This window comes from Conger conger, chromosome 9 (genome assembly GCF_963514075.1).
Source record: "Conger conger chromosome 9, fConCon1.1, whole genome shotgun sequence".
Taxonomy (NCBI): domain Eukaryota; kingdom Metazoa; phylum Chordata; class Actinopteri; order Anguilliformes; family Congridae; genus Conger; species Conger conger.
The window spans coordinates 34104631-34128875 of record NC_083768.1 but is presented as its reverse complement, the minus strand read 5'-3'; the positions used below and the strand labels follow the sequence as shown (position 1 = coordinate 34128875).

The following is a 24245-nucleotide window of genomic DNA, read 5'->3' as shown; positions in this document are numbered from 1 at the left end:
ACCAGGTTCATGTAGCTGATGTTCTGCATACAGAGATTATAGCTATTGCCAGTTTACAGCAGGTTCATGTAGCTGATGTTCTGCATACAGAGATTATAGCTATTGCTAGTTTCCAACTCCCATCCGTAGTTAGGCTTTTTTAAACATGACATAACATGATGCCCTGGTTATAGATACACACACTGAGCACTTTATTAAAAACACCTGTACACCTACTTATTCATGTGATTACCTAATCAGCCAATCGTGTGGCAACAGTGCAATCTATATAATCATGCAGATACGGGTCAGGAGCTTCAGTTAATGTTCACATCAATCATTAGAATGGGGAAAAATGTGATCTAAGTGACCTTGTCCATGGGATGATTGTGGGTGCCAGGCAGGGTGGTTTGAATATCTCAGAAACTGCTGATCTCCTGGGATTTTCAACAACAGTCAACAGCCACTAGAGTTTGCAAAGAATTGTGCAAAAAACAAAAACATCCAGTGAGCAGCAGTTCTGCACGCAGAAAGAGCTTGTTAGTGAGAGGTCAGAGAAGGGCCAGACTGGTCAAAGCTGACAGGAAGGTGACAGTAACACAAATAATCAGGCATTACAACAGTGGCATGCAGAAGAGCATCTCTGAACACAAAACACGTCAAACTTCTAAGTGGATAGGCTACATCAGCAGAAGACTTCATAGGTCTAAAAAATAAGCCGAATAGATACCTAATATAGTAGGTATCTAAAACATGATTACTACACCTGGATTTTTGCCCTTTCAATTGTTTGGTGTGTTCTTGAGACTGGCCATGACCAGGCAGAAGATGCCCAATGAAAACAAGCAAGGCTGTCGTATACACTGGTTTCACTTAGGAACGGTGATCACGTAAACGTGCATATTGGAGTAATCACCTCACTGGGACACGCAAGGTCGGTGGTTCTAATCCTGGTGTAGCCACAATAAGATCCGCACAGCCGTTGGGACCTTGAGCAAGGCCCTTAACCCTGCATTGCTCCAGGAGAGGATTGTCTCTCCTGTGTAAGGGTAATTTTCTTAATTTATTCTTAATTGACAATGTGTGTTAACATAAAGACAATCACATGATTACAAATAACCTTTTAGTGATAATCCTTATTACTATTAGACGACTTTCTGAATTAAGTGCTTATTATGAGTCTTTCTCTGTCTCCAGCAGACAGACAGCCTTTGACCTTAATGTCTCTGCTTCTCAGCTGGTACATTCTGGTCTTACAGCAAGGTCAACAAGGGGTATTCAGAAGACAAAATACTGATAAATGTTTGTGGCCAGCTTCATGTCTTTTTGTTTTGGTAAAGCCCCCCCTTCTGGAAAAGTGTCTATAAGAGTCTTCCTGTGTCTGATGCAAATCAGAAAGCCGGTAAGCTTTCTCACTTTCTGTCATTTCTTTGCAAATAAATACGAAAGTTAAACTGAAGAATAGCTATTGTTGTTTTTTACTGGATCTGTTTCATCAGACGATGCTCACCTATGAAATGTTAAAAAGGGCATTTTTCCCTAACAGTTTGGCAACGAGGATGGGATCGCTAATGTGGTTCTTCCCTATACAGAACAGTCTCGGAGTCTGTGATGCGGATGCCTTCATCCTTCCCCTTTTCCCTAACACCTGCTTAGTCTAATCAACTGTATGTCGCTCTGGATAAGAGCGTCTCCCAAATGCCAATAATGTCATGTAATGTATATCCATGTGTAAGTAATTAATACATACTCGCTTGAACTGATTTCCCCCAATAATCGGAGTGTGCCTATAAATGCAGCCTGTGTACATGCACCATTACTGATGTATAGCAAATACAGATATTTTTACTGTACAGTAATCACGACCCACTGCCATTTCCACGGGCATGTCACAATCAGCAGCTGTGATATTTCCATGGCTACTGTTCTTTCTCCCCACCTCTATTAGCAGAATGTTCACAGAAATACTAGAGCTCACCGCCATTCTGTGTGGAATTAAAAACAATGAATAAGTAATGCGGGTCGATGAATAATGCAGTTTGATTAATAATCAAGCCCTGTTTTCTGTTCCATCGCCGTCACGCTCTGTGAATCGACACGTGCTGGAAGGAGCAGGAATCACGGAGAAAAGAGGTAGATTTCACCCCTTCCTTTGCCCGGGAGAAAGCAGGGGGGATTACCCATCCGAGGCAGCAACGCGGAGAACAAGGGCTACCTTTGCCCTGAGAAGAAAGAAGCGTGGTTTATTGATATCTGTCCAACTGCTTTAGGCCCACCCATAGTGCAAGCAGACGCCATTTTACGTATGTGTTCTGTTCGCCACGTTTGACTGCCTTTGGGGCCTGAGGCACAAGCCGTGTGAAATCACAAGAACATGCCAATACACACGTGTTCATTTCTTCTGTTCTTCACACAGGAAGAAGAGATAGTTGTCTCTTGATCTCCAAGACCTCTACTGTGAAACCTGCAGCCTGCAGTTTGTGGAATTGTACACTAAATCCCCTCTTGAAATGCTGATTTATAAAAAAAAAATGGTGGAAAGACCATGCTCTACATCCTGGCTGAAGAATTGTACAGTACAAGTACAGGTGATAGGATTGGACCAAAATATCAGGGCAAACATCTACTTTCTCAACATGGATCTTCCATTTCCATCATTATAGTTGAAATAAAAGCAATGTCCACAATCCAAATTGTATCAGTTAGGCCAACATGACAGGCAGGAGAAAAGCAGTGAAGAGACTGACCACAGAAACACTAATTATTTGAACCTGCAGTAGTTACACCAAAGGAAATAAAAATGGAAGAAAAACAAGAAAAAGAGAAAAGGTTTCTAAGCCCTCGCCTTCCCACAGGGGAATTCCATTTTGCAATGATGCTGAGCTGACAACAAACAGTGTTCGATTGCGGATATAGACGTTGACATTTCGGGACGGGGATTAAAGATTTTGGCAAGTCTTGCGGCAGTGCTCCAACCGGCATTCTTGTGGCAACCCCTGGGCCAGGTCTCTAAAGAGCCGAGGAACACAGAGGCCGTTTTATCCGCAGAAAGCTCCTCTGACCCACGGACGCAGAACACAGGCCGGGATTAACCACGACCAGCTCCCTGTCAGTCACCCGACACTTCATTCCTCCATCTCTGAGGACTGGGAGAGCAGCAGGCCGGCACCAATCAATGCCCTCCCGAACCCAATCACACGGCACAAGCAGGGCCAAGGCCTCCCAGGTGAGCACCGTGTCTGCTGCCTTATCGGCATGCCACGACGCTCGCCGTTCGGCTGAGGAGGGCGTCTGGGAGGCCCACCCAATAGGCATGCTGAATTAGAATGATTCTAACTGACATTTTTTTTCCAAAAAATGAGTTTGTGTCATAAACATGTTGTTTATGGGGCACTAAAGACAGTATATTTGTGAAGTAAAAAATTCAACATGTAAAAGGTTGTATCTGCTTGGGGCATATTCACTTTGGTATCTTTGAAACTCAGTAACTCAGAACACCTCTCAGACTGCAGATAGAACCTTTTTGCCAGGATGCCACCGTGAAGCATAGCCCTGCCACTGTGCCAGCAAAGGCCTGGAGTTCCTTGTGTTACTCCAAATCCCAGTGTACCCTGCCCTTCCAACGATCAGAGTGTAACGGCTGCGGACTCACTAATGAGGGCCCTGATAATGTCACCCACCCTCTCCCAGGGGCTCTGCACAGAATTCAGTGAGTGAGGAGAGTAAATTAGTCAGGCAGTGTGCCGGGTGTGCAGGGCGTGTGGTGTGCAGGGCGTGTGGAGTGCAGGGTGTGCAGGGTGTATGGTGTGCAGGGCGTGTGGTGTGCAGGGTGTGCAAGGTGTATGGTGTGCAGGGCGTGTGGTGTGCAGGGTGTGCAGGGTGTGCAGGGTGTGCAGGGCGTGTGGTGTGCAGGGTGTGCAGGGCGTGTGGTGTGCAGGGTGTGCAGGGCGTGTGGAGTGCAGGGTGTGTGGTGTGCAGGGTGTATGGTGTGCAGGGCATGTGGTGTGCAGGGTGTGCAGGGCGTGTGGTGTGCAGGGTGTGCAGGGCGTGTGGTGTGCAGGGTGTGCAGGGCGTGTGGAGTGCAGGGTGTGCAGGGCGTGTGGTGTGCAGGGTGTGCAGGGCGTGTGGAGGGCAGGGTGTGCAGGGCGTGTGGTGTGCAGGGTGTGTGGAGTGCAGGGTGTGTGCAGGGCGTGTGGTGAGCAGGGTGTGTGGAGTGCAGGGTGTGCGGTGAGCAGGGTGTGCAGGGTGTGTGGTGTGCAGGGCGTGTGGTGTGCAGGGTGTGCAGGGTGTATGGTGTGCAGGGCGTGTGGTGTGCAGGGTGTGCAGGGCGTGTGGTGTGCAGGGTGTGTGGAGGGCAGGGTGTGCAGGGCGTGTGGTGTGCAGGGTGTGCAGGGCGTGTGGTGTGCAGGGTGTGTAGGGCGTGTGGTGTGCAGGGCGTGTGGTGAGCAGGGTGTGTGGAGTGCAGGGTGTGCGGTGAGCAGGGTGTGCAGGGTGTGTGGAGTGCAGGGTGTGCAGGGTGTGTGGTGAGCAGGGTGTGCGGTGTGCAGGGAGTGTGGTGTGCAGGGTGTGCAGGGCGTGTGGTGTGCAGGGTGTGTGGTGTGCAGGGTGTGCAGGGAGTGTGGTGTGCAGGGTGTGCAGGGCGTGTGGTGTGCAGGGTGTGCAGGGCGTGTGGTGTGCAGGGCGTGTGGTGAGCAGGGTGTGTGGAGTGCAGGGTGTGCGGTGAGCAGGGTGTGCAGGGTGTGTGGAGTGCAGGGTGTGCAGGGTGTGTGGTGTGCAGGGTGTGTGGTGAGCAGGGTGTGCGGTGTGCAGGGAGTGTGGTGTGCAGGGAGTGTGGTGTGCAGGGAGTGTGGTGTGCAGGGTGTGCAGGGAGTGTGGTGTGCAGGGTGTGCAGTGTGTGTGGAGTGCAGGGTGTGCAGGGTGTGTGGAGTGCAGAGTGTGTGGTGTGCAGGGTGTGTGGAGTGCAGGGTGTGTGGTGTGCAGGGCGATTCAGCAGGGAGGAGAGCAACTGCAGATAGTCATTTGAGTGACATGGTAATGTTGCTACCTCAGTGGTGATATTACAAATGATTATTATAGAAATAAATTCACTGAATATATTCCACATTGTGTGCATATAATTTCATAGCAGAAAATGACACATGAATACAGTAGAACCCAATGATATGTCATTATTAAGACAAAGAAGATGTATTACTGTGACATTTGTACACTAAAAAATATTAAAGCTTTTGAAATCATGTTACATATACATTAAAATTGAGTAAATGTAATTGATCATTTGAGTTGGTACTGATTACTTAGTACGAAAAAGAAAACTGAGTAGACATCACTGAAATCCGGAGTAAATACTATAAAAAAAATAGCATATGAAGGACAGAATATCTGTTCTAAGTCAGAATGCTTGTGATGACATTGTAACATTTTGAACAATTGAGGCGCAACTGTTTTCTCTTGCTTAAATATCTTTAAAAAACATGCACTGTTTTATCAGAGAGATACATGTTTTTAAAAACCACAAGGCAAGCACACAGCAAATTCTCGCATTGGTGTGAATTCACTGTTAACTCAAAAACAATCTACACTTAAGCTACTGCCCATCACACTTTCCCCATGAACAGTTCAGCAACAACATTTACTTCACAACACCAGCCTGAATCTTGCTGTGCGCATACACCTATGGGGAAGTGGGTGGCACTAACTCTTGAACAGCGACAGATTTCAAATTTTCTTTAGTTATTTATCAGGATTAATAATCTTGATTTTGAATGAAGATTAAGAGATAGGTGAAAATATGTATGTATGGTTACATCCTGTGAATGACTTTTCTTTGGCTTTTCTGAATCTGTTGTCGAAGATTGTTTTAAAGGTCTACTTTATAAAGTATATTCAAAAAATAATATATGCTTGGCAACTGGGTAGAGTGTAAAATATATCTTTCCGGACATGCAGATGAGAGATAGATTTTGTGGATAAAAATGTTATATTCTCGCTGAGAAAAAACGTCATCGCTTCTGTGAAATATGGAAGTGAGCTTGAGTTGCCTCTGAGGCTGGCATCTGGGCTCTCAGCCAAACACACCTCCTTATTGTCCTGGTGCCCTTGGAAAATGTTTGGGGATGGATGGATTTCAGGGAGCAACAAGAGAATTTATCCAAAAACTTAGTTCCTGTTGAAAGCTACCTTAGATGTAAAATACATGATTCAGCATAATATGCTGCACACCGCTGAATTACTGGTGATGACAGCCATTTTATATTTGCCTTAAAGGTACAAAGGGTAAGATTTTTGTGTTAAAACATTGTTACAAGACCATTGTAAATCCCTTCCTATCATTGAAAAATGCTCACTGACATTTTGACTCACCCACTGCCTGTGTTTATAGTCCTTAAATTCAGGTTTCAAAATATGCAGTTGGCAGACTGACACTCAAAATATTGTATAGCTATACAATAATTAAAGCTCATTGGTTAGAAATTGGTTCTAATTGCCACAGCCAATGGCGTGGGGGGAAGTTCAACATCAGCCCATTCATAGAGAAGGGGGAGGTATAAACAGTGTTGTGGTTTGTTGCTGCAATTCCTCTCTTGATCATTAGAAGTCTGAAATTACCTATTGTACCTTTAAAGTAGAAACTGCATTTCTGTGTATTACTGTTTTACAGTAATAAGTGTGAAATACATAACCAAGCAGAGTTACTCATCACACAAAACTGTTCCAAGTCAGACCCCCTCAGGTCTTTTTAAACACAAGCACATCTTTTCCTACGAGCTTCAGGAATACATACAGACTGTAAAGGTCAGAAGGTCAGATCAAGTGTACGACAGTACGTTTAATGTCACACCGCTACATCTGTAAATTAATACGTTTAACTTTTCACTGTCATCTCCAGGGGTGTCAGGGCAGGCCATTCCCTTTTGAAGGGAATAGGGGCCGAGATTGTGCACAAAAGTGACAGAGAGGCCTATGGAGAGGACGTATTCTGAGGTACCTTATAGATGGCTCGGAAAAGGGTCACAATATTCCTCCACTGAGACTGAGAGACATGGCTACCCTTACAATTTATATTCAAACTATCAGCACTGCGCTTAATAAGCTTGTGGTCTTCTAATGGGCATAAATTAATTAGGCCTATGTAAGGCAGCAATACATACAGTATATGCAAAAAGCAATTACTATAAAAAATTTATAGTCAGTAGTACTGTAATTAAGAAGCTAATTGTAACTAAGTGAGCCTAACCAAATCGAAACTCATGCCTGGCTAATGCTGCCACAAGTAGCAGCCACTTTGGAAATTAGTGCCACTGCGTATACACGTATGTGCCCTGACCACCGCCATGGTGACTGACAGGGCCGGAAGATCGACCACCGGCATTTCGACACGGCGCTGCTAAAACCCGTTACAGCTTGACCTTTTAATTGGAGCTCTGTGGAGAAATCCCATCTCCTTCAATCTAGTTTCGCAGCACTCCCCCAATCCCTCTGTGCTGGGAAATTAGATTATGCACCTTAATTAGTGGCTGAACATTGGCATAATTAAAATTTCAGCGCTGGTATATCAGAGACTCTAATTATATGACAATTGGTTCCAGGCTTCTTTTCCACTAGCCTCTTATGCTACGGCCTAGCTTTAGCGAATACGTGGCCAGCGATGCAGCATGTTAGGGCAGCAGTGACTGAGGGAAAGCTCTTTAGACGCAGACTGGCTGTGGGGTGAGAGGAGGAAGCGACTCCATAGACACGGGAAGACTCGCTATCACACACCCTGCGACAGAGCGGTGAATGGAAGGGTCCGCAGAGCGATGTCACCGCGCTACAGGGATCTCACCACCTCTTTTTCTGTCCCCTAAGACTGATCCAAAGTCTTGACCAGGTGGTTCTGGGTTCAGGTCTCCAGGCAAGATGTCACCTGACTGAGGTTTGTTGCAGGGACATAATACAGCTTTAATGGGGAGGTATTTCAAAGACTCCACTAGCCAAATTTAGTGTGACATTTGAGTAGTGTAGTCTACTCAAACGTGTACATAATCCACAAAATTCAAGTTCTTAGGCCAAACATTAGTCAAGTACCACACAGCCTAAATAAATGAAACTAAATGACTGACATTCTCTAAGAAGCCTTCAGAAAGAGAATGCACAGTGTGATTATCTAAAAACACAACTGTTCTGTTTGAAAATGTTCATTACTGTCTAAGTATAGTTTCTAAAATCCATTTGTGCAATATGGACCATCCTCCATTGGGAGGAGGCTGCTTAATTTCCATGATACTCATTAAATTAAAACATTTTCAGTTTCCTTTCTCTGCCAGTGTTTTTTCATCATGGGGGCATTTATTGTATCAAGATATGTGGTACATAAAATACAGGTTTGGTGGAGTTTTGAAAAGCATTTTTTCTATTCATTACAAGGTATCATACAGTAATTCAGCCTGAGCACCAGAACCAGCTTTGTTTCAAGGTTTCATAAAATGGCGTAATGACAAAGCATGTGCAACCCTGTAGATGAAAAAATACTGAATTAAAATGTTGGTTGTCATGGTGGTTAGAAAAATGCTTTCTTTCTAGCTATTAAATTATAGATTTAATCTACTGATCAATCAATTTGGAAGCATCCGTTTGAATTTCTGTGTCCAAAGTTAATTTGATATAGCAAAATTGCCCAATAAACCTTTCTGTGTATCTTACATTGGATTATAATCATTAATAACTGGATTATGTTGCATTATCATAACCACAGCATGGCACAACAACTTTGAAGTCAATGTTGAAGGCCTGCCCCATTGCATCCATGATACAGTGCACAGTTCTCTGCATCTCACCTTTCAATAAATAAAATTGCAATACAAAACAAAACACATAAAATCATACTTCAAAGGTAGACCAGCTAGGGAAAGTAGAGTAAATGAGATCAGTATGGAGGGGTCCGGTCTTACAGAAGGTACAGTATTGGGAATGACAGGCTCTAGAGCTGTTTATTTCCCTGATGTCCCTGACAAATATGGCAGGACACAGAAGTACACCAGACATCATGTTCTAGAACCATCTTTGCAGGGCTGATTCACTCTAGGCTCAGAAAAGTGACAGCTGAACATACACAAACAAGTGCAGGAGTTTCCTCAAAGCCAAAAGACCAGTCACTCCAGATTGTGCACCAGGGTCTGAAGGCTACCCTACAACCAAATACCACTTTCATGTAACACTTTTACCTTGATGTGGATGTTGTAGTATCTTGTAATCATGCCTCACTTCTAGTTCAAGATTAGCAATGTTTTACTAACCTAGCCAAAGCTTCACTGTGTGAATTAGACTTGATGTTCACGGGTGCTACGTTATAACAAAATTGTACTTTATCTGATGTGTCTTTCCATTTGTTCCAATGACCTTTGGTATGCACTAACAGCAATGTAATGTTACAGCACACCATGCACTTGGAACAGTGTCACAATGTTTTCACGGTGCAGTTTCTCGACGTGACAGCCTCGTGTGCTAGTCGCCACATCCCTCTCTGTCTGGCTTGATGGTCCGGTTCCTCCCAGTCCATCTCCATGTTGTATCATGCCAGGCTTTGTCAGGATACTACAGTCATTATCGTAGAGGAAGATGATTTTAATACCATAACACAGCAGGTTTTCTCATCAGTTTTTGCTCTCCCTGAGAATTAATTATTTGAATATTACAAGCCAGGGAGCAGTTGCTGGCGTTATTAGATAAAGCGCAGCTCTTGTTTCCCATTATGCAAATGGATGCTCTTCGTCACTTTCCCATCTCTCTTCATCTATCCCTCTCAACTGCTTATTGCATTAAGGCTGTTTTTTCTTGATAAATTATTGATTTGAACATATGTCGGAAGTGCGGTGGGACCATTCATGAGAGGTGGACGGAATAGCAAAATTATTTTGTGGTGAAACAGACCTGCACGGATGGCCGGGATGTCCATAGCGTAGAAACCCGGGTGGAATACACTGCATTTCTTCATCCAATAATGACGATGCCTAATGAAACTTCTCCTTCCTGTTTCTCAGGACTACAGAGCCTCTTCAGTGGGAGCCAATCACGCAGAGAGCCTCTTCAGTGGGAACCAATCATGCGGAGAGCCTGTTCAATGGGAACCAATCATGCGGAGAGCCTCTTCAGCGGGAACCAATCATGTGGAGAGCCTTCGGCGGGAGCCAATCACGCAGAGAGTGTGTTTAGACAGGTCCTGGTGCTCGCCTGCAGGACTGTTTTAGAATCCTTTGATGGAACCCTGTGGGCATGTGACTGGTGTCTGTGTACCATCTGATATATAAGCTACACAACTGTTTTTCCATCTGGTTCCGTCAGGCACACAGAATGCCAGTGAGAGACTTGGGCTCACGGTGGCAGAGCTAGAGAAAAGGCCGCATTTGCCATCTTAGGGGCAGTGCCAGGGAGAGAGCCGCTCTAATCAACACGCCTGTGAACAACGTGCTCACCGAAAACCCAACAGAAGAGCATCAGTCTCTCCTGCTCACAGAGGCCAGGTCCAGGGAATCTGGGTTCTAATTCCTCGTTTGGGAGACGCCGCGTGAGATTTTGACAAATTGGCACAGGGAGGCTTTGCCAGCTGCCAGTGAGCCGGAACAATGCACAACCCGGCAAACAACTCAGACGCTCATAAAGGCAGAGTTTCGCAGAGCAGCAGTTTAAACACTGCAGCATTGCACTCACTCTTCAGCTATCATTCCAGCTTAAACAAAGGAGCAGTCTGACTTTAAGCCATCACACTGATGGTACCGGAGAGCCTCGGTCCTTACAGGCAGGTTTTCATAGTTTTAAATGATGCCATAACTTTATTTCTATGTAATGACCAACCATACAAATCAATGAATCAATATATGTATGAAAAAATAAATCACCAATCAAATGCATGCTTTGGCAACGTCATTGTGCTGGCACCAGTGACAGAAGCCCAGAAACATCAGTTTTCACATGCTGTGCCTTTGCTGCAAGCAGTTACGCCACACAGTTCTCAAGAGCAGTTTGAGCAGATCATCTTAAGAGCCCTGGACACCAGTAGTGCCCCATCAGAGGCTCGAACCCGAGACCCTCAAATCAATCCAGACGACTGATTAAAATGATAATTAGTCTCTACGGAGTCTTTGCAGAGAGATGCGTGTTCGTGACCCTCAGGCCCCAGCAGAGACCGGGGGCAGAAGCTTGGACCGGTGCACCAGCTGGTGGGGGTCCTGACGTCAGTGAACCCCCGGGCCGAGAACCAGGGGGGTGCCAGCGGATCAGTCTGACGCCCGTCGCCTTGAGCAACCGGCCCCAGAGCTCCACCGTACGTGCCGTAGAAGGATCCGAAGGAGATCTGACGAGGCTTCCGAGCGCTTATAAGCTTACCGCTGCTTCGCAAAGCTTATTACGCCTCAATCTGAACACAAAATCGAAGTATCTGAGCTCTGCGCAGAACCGTTCCAGATTCCAGGACCCGCAGGAATAGGCAGAGGCCGCACGGCTCGGAGGTGGTGGAGGAGCGTCACGCCTCACACCTTCCTCAGCTGAAGACCCATCCGCTCTAATCACCGCTCCCTTCTCTGCATCCCTGCTCAGCCTGATACTCCTCTTACAGAAAATCAGTTTTTCCTTTTAAACATGTTGATGGGGAGGAGGAGGCTACGATGGTCGCTCCGCAGAAACATTATTCTCTTTCAGCTAATTCCTCCCGGGAGCAGAAGCGCCCCAGCGGGGGGGCAATCAGCCGGGCCACGATATGCTCCCAGCGTTCTCCTCATCGATCGGCGAAATCGCTGAAGTCCTTCTTCTCTCCCCGTCTGCGGCCCTCGCAGCCGAGCAGGTGTCGATGTCACCTTTCCTTTCCTTTCTTTCCTTTTTCAAAAATTCCCTCATTAAGCACAGAGAAAATCCGAGGAGAATACCTCACGCTGGTGTACCCGCTTCCTGTACAGGATCTGGAGGTGTACCTTTAGACCACTTCATTAAATTGAGTTGTGTCGCACAGTGCTGTTACCGAATGACATATCAGCCACAGTAGCGACTGTGCAGTTGGGTTGTAAATTGCACATTAAAATCGATCTATCATTTTTGCATGTGAAGACACTGTTACAAAATACAAGCACTGCTGTTTAGCCTGAAGAGATGATTTAGTGAATGGTGGTTAAAAATAGCAGTGCAGTTCACGTTCTCCCAAATGCAGCTTCATGACCGGAAACATGTGTAATTCAATTCAATTTTATTTCTATAGCCCTTTTAACAGAAGACTGTCCCAAAGACACTTTACAGGATAACAGAAGAGAAGAAAAAAGGGGAAAAAACGACCAGCCCTAGGCCCCCAAACAGAGTTTTAAAAAATCCCTAGTGAGTAGAAAAACCCTCAAACAGTGGTGAGAAAAAACTGGGAGGAACCCAGCTACCGGTGGCCCATCCTCTGCTGAGCTATAGGTTGAGAACAACCCAAAGCCCTTTTCTCTAAAGCTAAAAAGTATGAAAAGTCACTGAACAGATGATGGCTCCACCCATTTACATGTTCCACAGTCCCAGTCTAGCTACTTCAACCTATAGATAAGTGGTTCATAACCCTGTTGTTGGAAACCTTCCTGTAGGTTCAACTTTTGGCACAACTGATTCCACTAATTAGCAGCTCAATGCTATCTCTAGCTATTGTGTAAGGTCTGCTTTATTAGAGTTGGAATGAAAACCTACAGGAAGGTATACTAAAGATGCTAAAAGTACAAATACAGATGAATAACTAACCAGTATAGACTAACTAATAATTAATCAGTATAAGCTGCGGACTGACTACTGTTTTCATGGAGTCAATGATCAGAAATTCGAAGAAAAAAAAATTGCAGTACAAAATCAGTACAAAAACAGAAACAAACACATCAAACTGTGAATGCTCTCCATTATCCTTCACTTTCAATGGGAGATTTACTGCGTGACAAATTTGACCTTTTTGTGAGATTGAATCAAAATGAGTTAAACTGCTGAGCAAATTAAGGAGTGAAAGATCAGGCGTATGATCGCATCTATGTATGCTTCTCAGAATCTCTCTCTCTCTCTGTGTGTGTGTGTGTGTGTGTGTGTGACACGCCCTGTCGCTCCACATATGGCTCTATATGCTGGGTTTTTAGTACTCAGGGAAAGGGCCAGTAATGGACCACTGCACAAACAAATGTTTATTCTGCCCTGTGTGACCCTGGAGACGGGTGTTGTGGGGGTTGGGAGGGGGGGTGAGTGAGGGACAGACTGTACCTCCAGCACTCAGAACACTGGGACACCAGCCAGAGCCACGGAGGGGGTGGGGTGCGGTCTTGGTTTAAGAGGTTTTAGGGGAGCATCCCTGCAGAAAACTCACAAACACGCAGACAGATACCTACACACACACATGATAGCACACACACACACACAAACACACACTAACACACACTAACACACACACATACAAACCAAGGAAAAAAAAAAAGAAAGGGGCAGAAAAAAAAAGAATAAAAATCCAGTAATTGGGTGCAGGGTGATTTAAAGCGCTCGATCATTAGCAGAGCGCTATAAAGACAGGAATGCATTGACGGGACAGAGGAGGGATTTGATTGGGGCATGATTAATTCAGTGCAAGGGATTAAAACTGAAGGCACCACCTGAACCAGCCCTCAGCTGGAACCCCACCTCTCACCACCCCTGCCTCCAGCCACGGCACTTGAAGGGTACTTAATTGTCACCAAACATGGATTTAATCACATTGGCGGGGCCGTTCCGGGACCTTCCGTCCTCCGGGGCGTGACTGTGGGATGCGGGCCGTCATTAACGCCGGGCCCCATATGCCGCGGGCAGCTCTGGGGAGGGCCCCCTGGGACCCCGGCCGGTCCCCAAGGCATCGATCTGGGCAGGAATTACACGCGGGCCCTTAATGAATAACAGAGCCGGAGCAGACCGCGAGCGCTAACGGGGCGGGGGGGCGGGGGCGGGCCCTCCCATTCATCCGCAATAAAGCGGCCCACGGCACACTTCTGACACCCTCCACATATGGCGGTCACGCTTTCAGACAAGTAAATAAATCCCCAATCTCAATAACCCCCCATCATCCACCCCAGCCCCAGCCCCCACCTGCTTCCCCCCCTCCCCTCCTGTTCCCTACTTCTGCCTGCGGCTCCTTCTGGACACCACTGGCACAAATGTAATTCTCTCTCTGGTAGTTCCTCATTGTGTCTTAGAAAGGGGGGAGGAGAGGGAGAGTTGTGGGGTGTGTTTGTGTGTGTGTCTGGGGGGGCGGGTTGCATGAAGGGTTGCCTTGGTAACAGAGAGAGGCACATGGCTTTGGTGCAGTGTGTTCTGCAGAGAGAAAGATGGTTAATAAGTGTGAGAGATTGGGGAGGTGGGGATCCAGGGGGGTGTTTTGGTGATGCTTTGTTGCAGTCAAGCCAGTCCATTCGTTTCATGAGTTGCAGCAGTCGATGTTAAATGCTTCGGAAATAAAGGAGATGAACAGGAAAGTGGCCAAAACGGTCGAGGTGAGAGGCAAGCGGCCTTGATCCTTAACATCCTTCACGACGGCAGCGCAGTGAGATACGAGATGAGATATGGGGCTGGAGAGGGCTCATTGGGACCAAAGCGACAGGCTGGGATTCAATCAACATGTGTCCTTAACTGTGTCCCCATCCATTAGAACCCATATATCTTTTTGTGTCCTCACAAACACAGTTTGGTGTGGTCAGCAAACACTAAAGCCTGGTGCTAAAGGTAAAACTATTTTAACTCACAAAAGAAGAAAAAGTGTGATGCTTTTTGGGAAATCACCTTTAATGGAAAGTTAGGGACGCGTGTTGATTGAATATTTTGGCTAAAAGGCGACCAACTCAGTCAGGGAAACAAACAACGACGCCTCGTTGGTGTCTGAAATCAACAACACCTTGTACGACTCGATGCATGGCCCGTATGCTGCAGTCTCAGGTCTGCCCCCGGAGCTGGTAACTGGTGGGGATTCCCCCCTCACGCCCTCAGGCTGTCAACAACGCCCTAATGCCAAAGCTACAGCAACTTTTCATCGACCGATGTGAAGTGGAACAGAAAGGCAGTACGGTGGCGAACCCCGCCCGTCTCGCACCAACCCTTTCCGGAACATCACCGACGCGGAGCTTTGAATCTATAGCCAGGACTGGAGTGAAATTCACGAGCGTGCCGAGCGAAAGACGAAAGGAATAAAGGCAGGGCGTGAACGCTGGAATGCTCCACGCCAGTGCACCCAAGCTGTGCCTGGGGTTTATTCCTTTTGGACATCACTCAGCACGTGTGTGCGTGGCAGAACGGGGGAATGGATTCAGCTGGCAAGACGCATGGCTGAAGGACTCTCACCAGATGCACACGTCCCCCTCAGATGTGACTGGCCCATATACTAATCAATTAAGCCCCTTACTTGTGCTAGAAAACTGATTCTAGAAATCTACTGATTCATGTAATAATACCTGTGCAAAACTACATTTTTCATAAACGTGTCATGTTCCACATTTACCGAACACACTAGTGAAGATACAGCTTGGGATGTTTGTAGATTTAAACCGCAGTGCCCTGTCTGTATTTATACCTAGTAGATGTTTATTTGGGTTATTTTTTGGCACAATGTTTCCAAAACGGTGGAAATGTCTCCAAATATTAGAGGTCAGCACAGGTCACTGCTAACATCAGCAGAGTCTGCGACTGCAGAGGTCAGCAGAGGGTGAAAGATTGTGTACTTCACCCTGAGGTAAAAACGAACGCTTTACATTTTTCACTGTGCAGAGGAAGGAGAGCCAGCCTAGGGAACAGGAAAATGGTCTTTGTGTTGGATGGAGACAACGCAGTGTTTGCACTGTAAACACCTCTCCAATCATCATAGAGATTACCAATGCAATGGCAATCACATTCCGTAGTTCTGCACATACACGTTTTTCAACATCAGGTGACTTGTTCAGTTTGAAAGATAACTTTATAAAATGACCTGGACCTCAGTTGAAAACACACACACAGAAACACACACGCACACACACGCATTCACACAAGCGTACACACACACACATACACACACACAGCAGTCAATTCTCAAAGTGAGTCATGGTAAAAGAAAATAAAATAGTTTTCCTCTCAATAACGGAAGGAGTTTTTTCTGCCCGAGGTTATGTGTTTATGTTGTTTTGGGAAAGGAGCAATTTCTCCGAAGAAGACAGTGGACATGGCCAGGGCTACTCGTTGCCTCACTAAAATACTGCCCAGGCCTCAGGAGAGCTTTTATAATTGTACTGCTCAAAATAAGCTCTTTTATTAAAGGTAAGAGAGCATTGCAGAAGAATTGGTGTTGTGGCTGTGTGAAAAATGACCGAAGGCATAAAAATGTCCCGTCTGCCCATTTTGACAAAACTGGAAATGTACACATTTTGGCTCGAGGGACCGCTCTTCTGATGTAATTGTAACAATGTATTGTGTTATTGTACATAAACTCAATTATGGGATTTGAGATGAGACAAGAGAATCACACAGGCAATACGTTCTCGGTTGATATTAAATTGAAAAATGTCTTCAATATGCAGGAAGGCACGAGGAAAGTGTGTCGGAAATAAACCGCAGCACAGTGCATGGAAAGACGTTTGGATATCGAAAAACAGAATCAATTCTGTGGAGGGGTTTGTACAGTCATTTTTCGAGGTCATGATATTACAGTTTATAGTCTACAGACACTTTCCTTCTCGGCTGAAAACATCATAAAATAATTGGCAAAGATGATTCTCACAGCTCCTTGTTGTCATTTGTTTTCAGGAGTATAATTGCTGTTTTTCCAGGACTCAAGGTCATTGCTACAGTTTAAAACCTTGCACTAATATGCGTTATGAAAACATGGCTTGGAGAACACCCGCACTTTGCAGAAGCGTTTTACAAAAAGTGTGCTTACAAAAATCTTGACTGACAGTACTAATAGGTAAATTAAATGCTTTGATTTTAAAGTGACATGGGTCTGAAAGAAAAGCCCTAAAGTTATGCTCTAGAGATAGCATTGTGTAACTCCATTCCAGTTATACAGGTGTAAGTGTATGTGTCCATCTGCACAGAGGTGACATACTTACTGATTTCACAGGTGGCTTACAATCCCAGATGGCTTCCATGGTGCAGCCATTAGAATATGGCGCTCTGGGCTAATATGAAGGTACTACCAAATCCCCTGCCCCCATCCCCAACCCCGAAACAAATAAAAAAATAATAACAAAATATATATGGATCACTCCATCTAAGTCTATTCCTGCTGTCCCCTGCAGCTCCAAGGGGCCAGGAATTCCCAACAGAAGACCTCCACCCTTTTCAACCCTGCACAACGCTGCCATCTGCTGGCCATGGCAGGAACTCACATCCCATTGCCTCTGTGCCATTCCACTGGGAAGTGTTTCTGGATCATTCTATTAAAGGTGCAGATTGGTACAAATAATGTAATATTCTTAATCATAAGTATGTCAATTTGGCTTTCATAGGGTGACAGGAAACTCTCCTGTTGTTCACTTCTTGGGGGCCTTTACAAAGGGAATCTCCATCTCCATCCATAGACCCCTTCCCCATGTTAAGGTGTGCAGGACATACCTGAGTTCAGCAGCTGCTGTTCCATCACCCCGCACCCCAACACCTCCAGCCAGTCGCCCTGGAAACGCACCTCCATTTCAAAGGACGGATGGGTGAAGGGGAAGTAGCACTCCACCCAGCGGATCTCCAGATCTGCAACACATGCATGCATGCACAGACACACACACGCACACATGCACACAAACACACACACACACACACACACACAAATACACACACACACACACATACACATAGCAGTTCAGTATTTTTCATTATTCACTTATTTCTCCAGATAAACAGCTGCCAACTACAATGGCTATGTAAGATGACATATCAGGACACATTACTGTATTTATAATCAAAAAGTGTCTAGGTAATAGGGATCATGTGATTCATTAGGATTAGGTTAGTGAAGCCTCCAGCTTCTGCAGTGCCACCCTGCTGTACGGGGTGGGACTGCGTGAAGGAGAGATCAGGGGCAGCAGAAGATGAGATCAGGGGCTGCAGAAGGAGAGATAAGCGGCTACAGAAGGAGAGATCAGGGGCAGCAGAAGGAGAGATCAGGGGCAGCAGAAGGAGAGATCAGGGGCAGCAGAAGGAGAGATCAGGGGCAGCAGAAGGAGAGATCAGGGGCTGCAGAAGGAGAGATCAGGGGCTACAGAAGGAGAGATCAGGGGCTGCAGAAGGAGAGATCAGGCAATGTGTGTGGAGGGTTCGAACTGGCAAATAAAACGGCTTCACCGGGGTTTGGGAAAATAATCATCGCAAAAACTCCACTGAAGAGGAGGCTGATGAAAGCAGGAATGAAAAGCAGAGATGAAGGTGGGGATTGGGGAAAGAAGAAAGAATGGAACCAATGAAGAAACAGAGAGAAAGAGGAAAAGGACACGGACATGGACGACATAAAAGAAGATGGTGCTGAAGATGTCTGAAATGACAGGAATGCGGCCCTGTGAGAGGAGGGGGGCTGGTAGTGGTGGACAGCATGGAGGAGTAGGGCGTGTTTAGGGTGCCCATGTGTGTGTGTGTGTGTGTGCGGTCATGTGTGTGTGTGTGTGTGCGATCATGTGTGTGTGTGTGCGCATACGTTCATGTGTGTGTGTGTATGTGTGTGTGTACGTTCGTGTGTGTGTGCGTGCGATCGTGTGTGTGTGTGTACGTTTGTGTGCGTGTGTGTGTGTGCATTCATGTGTGTATGTGCGTATATAAGTGTGTGTGTCCATGTGTATGTTCATGTGTGAGTGTGTGTGTGTGTGTGTGTTTGTGAGAGAGTATGTGTGCATGTGTGTGTGTGCGTGTGTGTGTGTGCGTGCATGTATATATGTGCGCACATGTGTATGTGTGCGTGTGTGTGTGTGTGTGTGTGTGTGCATGTGTACATATGTGTGCACGTATGTGTGCATGTGTCTGTGTGCGTGTGTGTGTGTGTACACACTTGGGGTGAAGAATCGCAATGGGGCTCATTCTCAACATCTATGCAGCAGACAATAAATCTGCAGGTTAGGAGGAGAAACGGAGGCGTCGCTTCCAATTTCAGGGGCCATTTGTGTTATTCTCCCGCCAAGAAAGTCAATTAGTGACATCTCCAACTCCCCTGAGGGGCCGGGCCAGCCGGGGGGACAGGGCATCGGTCACTGACTCAGGGTCACAGCCAAGATACAGCTGAGTCAGAGAGGGACACAGCCACCATCTGTCCAGCCATGAGCGGAGAGGACAGGGAGAGAGGGAGGGAGGTGATAGGGAGGGTGAGAGGGATAGAGGAGAGAGGGAGAGAGGGTGGGGGAAATATAGAGGAGAGGGAGGGTGAGAGGGAGAGAGGGAGGGTGAGAAGGAGGGGGGAAACATAGAGGAGAGGGAGGGTGAGAGAGAGGTAGAAAGACAGAGAGAGGAGCATAAGAGTGTGGGTGGAGAGCAGGAGTGTGGCAAGAGGGAGAGTAAGAGAGGGAGTGTGATGAAATGGAGAGAAAGAAATGGAGTACAGAGAGAGGGAAAGTGGAGGGGAGGGTAGAAAGAGGGAGAGTAAGAGAGGGAGAGGGAGGAGTGTGTGTGAAGAGATGGAAAAAGGAGGTGTAAAAGACAGAGGGTACAACGGAGAGTTACTGAAAGCTAGCTAAATGAAAGAAATAATGTCGATCACATAATCACCCGAGTACAATTTGCAATCAGTGCTGGGCAGTGACTGGCAGAATTTCACAACTTCACAACTTTGTGCTTGACTGAGCCTTCATTCCCGTGATATACAAAGGTAAACCAGGTCTGCAGTTCTTCAGCTAGCCAGTTCGTTCACACAAGCTTCAAGAAATTAACAGATAACTATAATTTGTAGCTAAACGCTGAAAATGCATATGGTAAAGTAATAGCACACCTTCACCGAAGAGGTGTGTGACGAGGCTGGTGAGGCACTGTTTCAGGTCCGTCTCCACCAGCCGGACCACGTGGAGCGAATGCGTCTCCTGCTTCTGTGGAGTCCGCTGGCCGCCCTTCTCGAACAGGGACATCGGCCCAGCGCGCTCCGAGCCCGAAAACAGCTTGGGGAGAGAGGGGCACGGGGTACAGCTGTCAGACTGACGGTAACACTGACCGACCCTGGCTCAGATTCAACCTAACCGCAGTGCGCTCTGTCCTCAGGCAAGTTAATTCTTTAAGCTAATGTCGCTCTTTTCGGCTTATCACTCGGGGTGAGGAGTGTGGCAGTCGCTAAAGTGCTCAGGATCATAACCCAACATGAATCACATTCAGATTTACACTCAAGTTTATGATGTAGAGGTAGAAGACCCAGGTTCAGAAAGTCCTCTCCAGTACTTTGTTCCAATCGCTGGATTTGCTAATTACTACAATTCTTCAGCCAGGAGGTAGAACTAATTAGTGAAATCAGCTGGCTGAGTTCATGGGTGGAAGAAACACATGGCAGGACTTTTACTGGACTTTCCACCTCTGTGCAGAGATTAACGTGATTCACCTGATGCACAGTTAAACAAGCAGCTGAAGTAATATGATTTTTTATCTTTCCTAGAGTAAAACTTTCCAAAGGGAATGGGTGCGGGCCACTAGAGCAGAAATCTAAATAACTTCAGGTTGTGAAGGTCATCAGGGATTTAACCGGGTCCCCTTCCCCACCGTCCCCCACACCTGGTGTTCGGAGAGGAGGCGCACGCCCTCCATCTGGTGGAAGACGGGGTAGTGGCTGGCGTCGATCTCATCTCTGCGGTACACGTCTCCCGCTAACAGGAAGGCGTCCAGCCCGGAGCGGACCAGGTCGCGCTGGTGTGCGGAGGTGTGCGCTCGGAGCATGTGAGTCCGGTTCAGGTAGTAGCTGTCCCCCGTCTCCCTGCTGGGGTGGTCCGGGGGGATCAGGAGGCTGTCAAAGTTCTGCTCCACGCTCACCACCGGGCTCAGGTTGTCGAAGACGGAGAAGACGGGGTTCCTGCGCCGACCCGTGTAGGTTCTGTAGAAGTGGGCCTTCACCCTCTCTTTCAGCAGCCACAGCGGGTGGTGGGCCTGGTTGTGCAGGTTCCGGCCCACTTTGGACAGGATCTTGGCCGTGACGTTTGTGTGGTCGTCCCACGGGTAGGAGCACCCCAGAACTTCCACACCACCCTGAGGGCTCGGTTGAGGAGCAGGGACCTCTGTTTTCACCCCTCTGCGGGGGAGGAGTCCCATTACGGAAACCCGGGACAGGACTGCTGACTCCAGCAGAGGGAGCAGGGGGCGGGCACGAAAGGACGGCGTCATGACAACCAGGCCATCAGTCTGTGGGGAAGAGAGCACCATGGGTAACTGACTGCTGAGTCTGATCCGTTAGGAAAACCATTACCATAACAATGAGCATAACTGTGTGGTTATAACAAATGACTTTTCTGTACGTAACACAGGCCATTGAAATGCCATAAACCTAAAAATACTTTATACTGTAGATAACCAAGAGTCAAGCAAGTAAAAAGAGTCCCAAAAAATGAAAACAAAATGTACATTTACATTTAAGCATTGGGCAGAGTGAATCCAGAGTGAAAATAAGCCAGACTGGGGCTTTTCGTCTTTCCGTCTGGGGTTTCTAACAAAGCTCACAACATGGCCGTGGAACACATGGATGATTCATGAAGGGCCCTGAAATAGAGTGATGACCATATCAAACAGTAAGCCCGGAGCAATGTGATTTGCATCCACCAGGGTGGCAGTGTAGGACGGTGCTTAGGGAACCGGGTTGATACATTCCAAGCTGCAGGTGCTGTTGCACCCTTGAGCAAGGTACTTAACCTGCATCGCTTCAGTTAATATCCAGTTTTATAAATGGATCATATGTACACAATGTAATCTCTCTAAGTCGCTGTGGATAAGAGAGTCTGCTAAATGCATGAAATGTAAATGAATGCTGCATCTCAGAGATTGTCATTCATAACTTGATCCAACTGATCTTCCATTCACGGCACGCCAGCAAAAAAGATCATTTCCATTGGCCTAATATTTACCAAGCATCAAGTAATTAAAAACTTCAATCTGAAAAGCATGCAAGAAAAGGCCAAATGTAATCCAAGAGGGGGAAGACACGCTATTTCAAATTTACTTTCACATAAAAGCATCTATCATAGCTTCTAAATGAGACTTCTGAAAATATATTTCCCTCTGTGATGGCTTCATGACCCAAGCTGTCTACAATGGAGCTGGAAGGTGTCCTTTTCAGACAGGTGGAAAAACGCAGAAGAGTTCACCTCACTTTTTCTTGAGATGAAAATAGAGAGAAGACAGAAAGATAAAGTGAGGGAAAAGGCAAGAGGCTCAGACAGCTGGGGGGGGGGGGTAGAGAGAGAGACAGACACAGAGAGAGAAAGGCAAAGAGACAGCAAGACAGAGAGAGACAGAGAGCACAGTTAAACTGTCCTGAGGGAATCTGAATCGCTCCTACTTGCTTTCTGTTGTCTCTGCTGAAATCAATTGGAGACATGTTTCTAACTAGAGTAGTGGAATACTGTAAAGCCAATATGGAGCCTGCCGCTTCTGGTATTTTCCGTACTTGGCACCACGGACTTGGAATAATACCCAGAGCTCTTTTAAATTAGACATGGTTATTCCTTTTAATTAATTCACTACCCTTGTGCATAACACTTTTTGTTAAGACTGGGATTCTGTTAACGACAGCCGGTCTCTGAGAATTGTGTGATTTCTTGGGTATTTTATTCTACTCATTGTGGCTGCTGTCTTGACAGGGTCTCTCTCAAGTTCCACCCAGTGGTGATTCCAGACCTGTACAATTTCCACAACATCCTCCAGTATTCAGAAGCACACAAAGTGCAAAACAACACAGACTGTGTCACTCTAGCACACAGCTAACACAAGGAACCAGCTGCCCTGAGGAGTTGATGTTGTCCAGTGAAATGCGTTCTCCCACCGAGCCACTGTCAGCACCTGCATGATCAGGATTCTGGACGGAACAGCATCAGACAGTTACGCACCGTCTGTTTACACTGCTGATCAGAAGCAGTTGGCAATTTGCTCATCGGTAGAACGGCAGTGGTGGGAATTGAACTAATGACCCAGTTACCGAACCAACTATGCGACACTGCCGTCCTGCATCATTGTGCATTTTCACTGCACCAAGGACCGGGTCTTCAGCAGTGTAACTCACTCATGCCCCTCTGTGGTTCTGTTCATTATCAGTGCATCATGACGGTCTGCTTCTCCTCAGTATAAGCTCACAGGTACAGCAGGAAAGGCAGCGTTAGAGGGAAGGAATTCGGGATGGACGAAGAAGGCAGGAGGGAGCTGAGGAGGTTTACGTAGGGGCCCAACACAGCGACACACTGCCACTGAACACACACCGGAGCGGAAAGTTTACTGTTTTCACTCAATTTAGATACACACTTACAGAACCACAGCTTATAACAATGGCAAACATTGAGCTATGGCCAGGAGAAACAATACACGATCCACTAATTGAACTCTCTGTACTGAGGTGTTTGAGGAGCTGCAGGACGTCTGGGGTGGGGGGGTGGGGGGTGGTGGGGTCCGCTCTGCTGGAGGCTAGAGCCGTATTTATCCCTGGCTAACATTGAGTCTCCAAAGGATTCCATCAAATATTTACTGTTCTCTTGAAATAAGACTTGGCGAGACAGACTATGTCTGGAGACCGTATCGTGTCTTCCTTATTTGCTCCCTCTATCTGGCTCCTTCTCTTTCTCACTCCCACTCTTCCTCTCTTTCTCTTGCTCACACCCTCTCTTCTGTTCTTTCTCTCTTTCTCACTCCCACTCTTCCTCTCTTTCTCTCTCTCACTCCCTCTCTTCTGTTCTTTCTCTCTCTCACTCCCACTCTTCCTCTCTTTCTCTCTCTCACTCCCACTCTTCCTCTTTCTCTCACACCCATTCTCTCACACTTGGCACTGGGTTCATACCGACGGATCGTTTTAAGAGAACCATTACAACCCGATTACTGTGCATCCATGCAGTGACAAATACTACAGACTGATTAATATACCACCCCATTGATAGACAAAATGAGAAAGCTGACAGTTTTGATCCTTAAACATAATTCTTTAAACAAAAGTAAAATGAAATGGAGATGGATGGAGGGGAGCAAACCTGGCACTGGTACTATTTTAGAGTGCCTGGAAATCGGTCCAGTTTTACAGCATGGATAAATATTTGAACATGGATCACTTCCATTATTTTGGAGAAAACTGCATTCGTACATTTTTTCAGAAGCAAGAATCTAATTATAGC

At 46.5% G+C, this 24245-nt stretch overlaps 1 protein-coding gene across 5 annotated transcripts in view; it reads right to left on the bottom strand.

Moving 5' to 3' along the window:
• Window positions 1–24245, bottom strand: part of LOC133137309 (phenylalanine--tRNA ligase, mitochondrial-like) — a 95719-nt gene that overhangs the window by 47138 nt on the left and 24336 nt on the right. For 4 of the 5 annotated variants that reach the window (XM_061255500.1, XM_061255499.1, XM_061255502.1 and 1 more), the window contains 3 exons: window positions 20662–21282; window positions 19898–20060; window positions 17551–17682 (listed from right to left, as the gene is read on the bottom strand). In XM_061255500.1, the coding sequence (XP_061111484.1) occupies window positions 17551–17682; window positions 19898–20060; window positions 20662–21264 (898 nt within the window). In that variant the 5' untranslated portion in view covers window positions 21265–21282. The remainder of the gene's footprint in view (window positions 1–17550; window positions 17683–19897; window positions 20061–20661; window positions 21283–24245) is intronic. The other variant, XM_061255503.1, reaches the window with a different exon arrangement.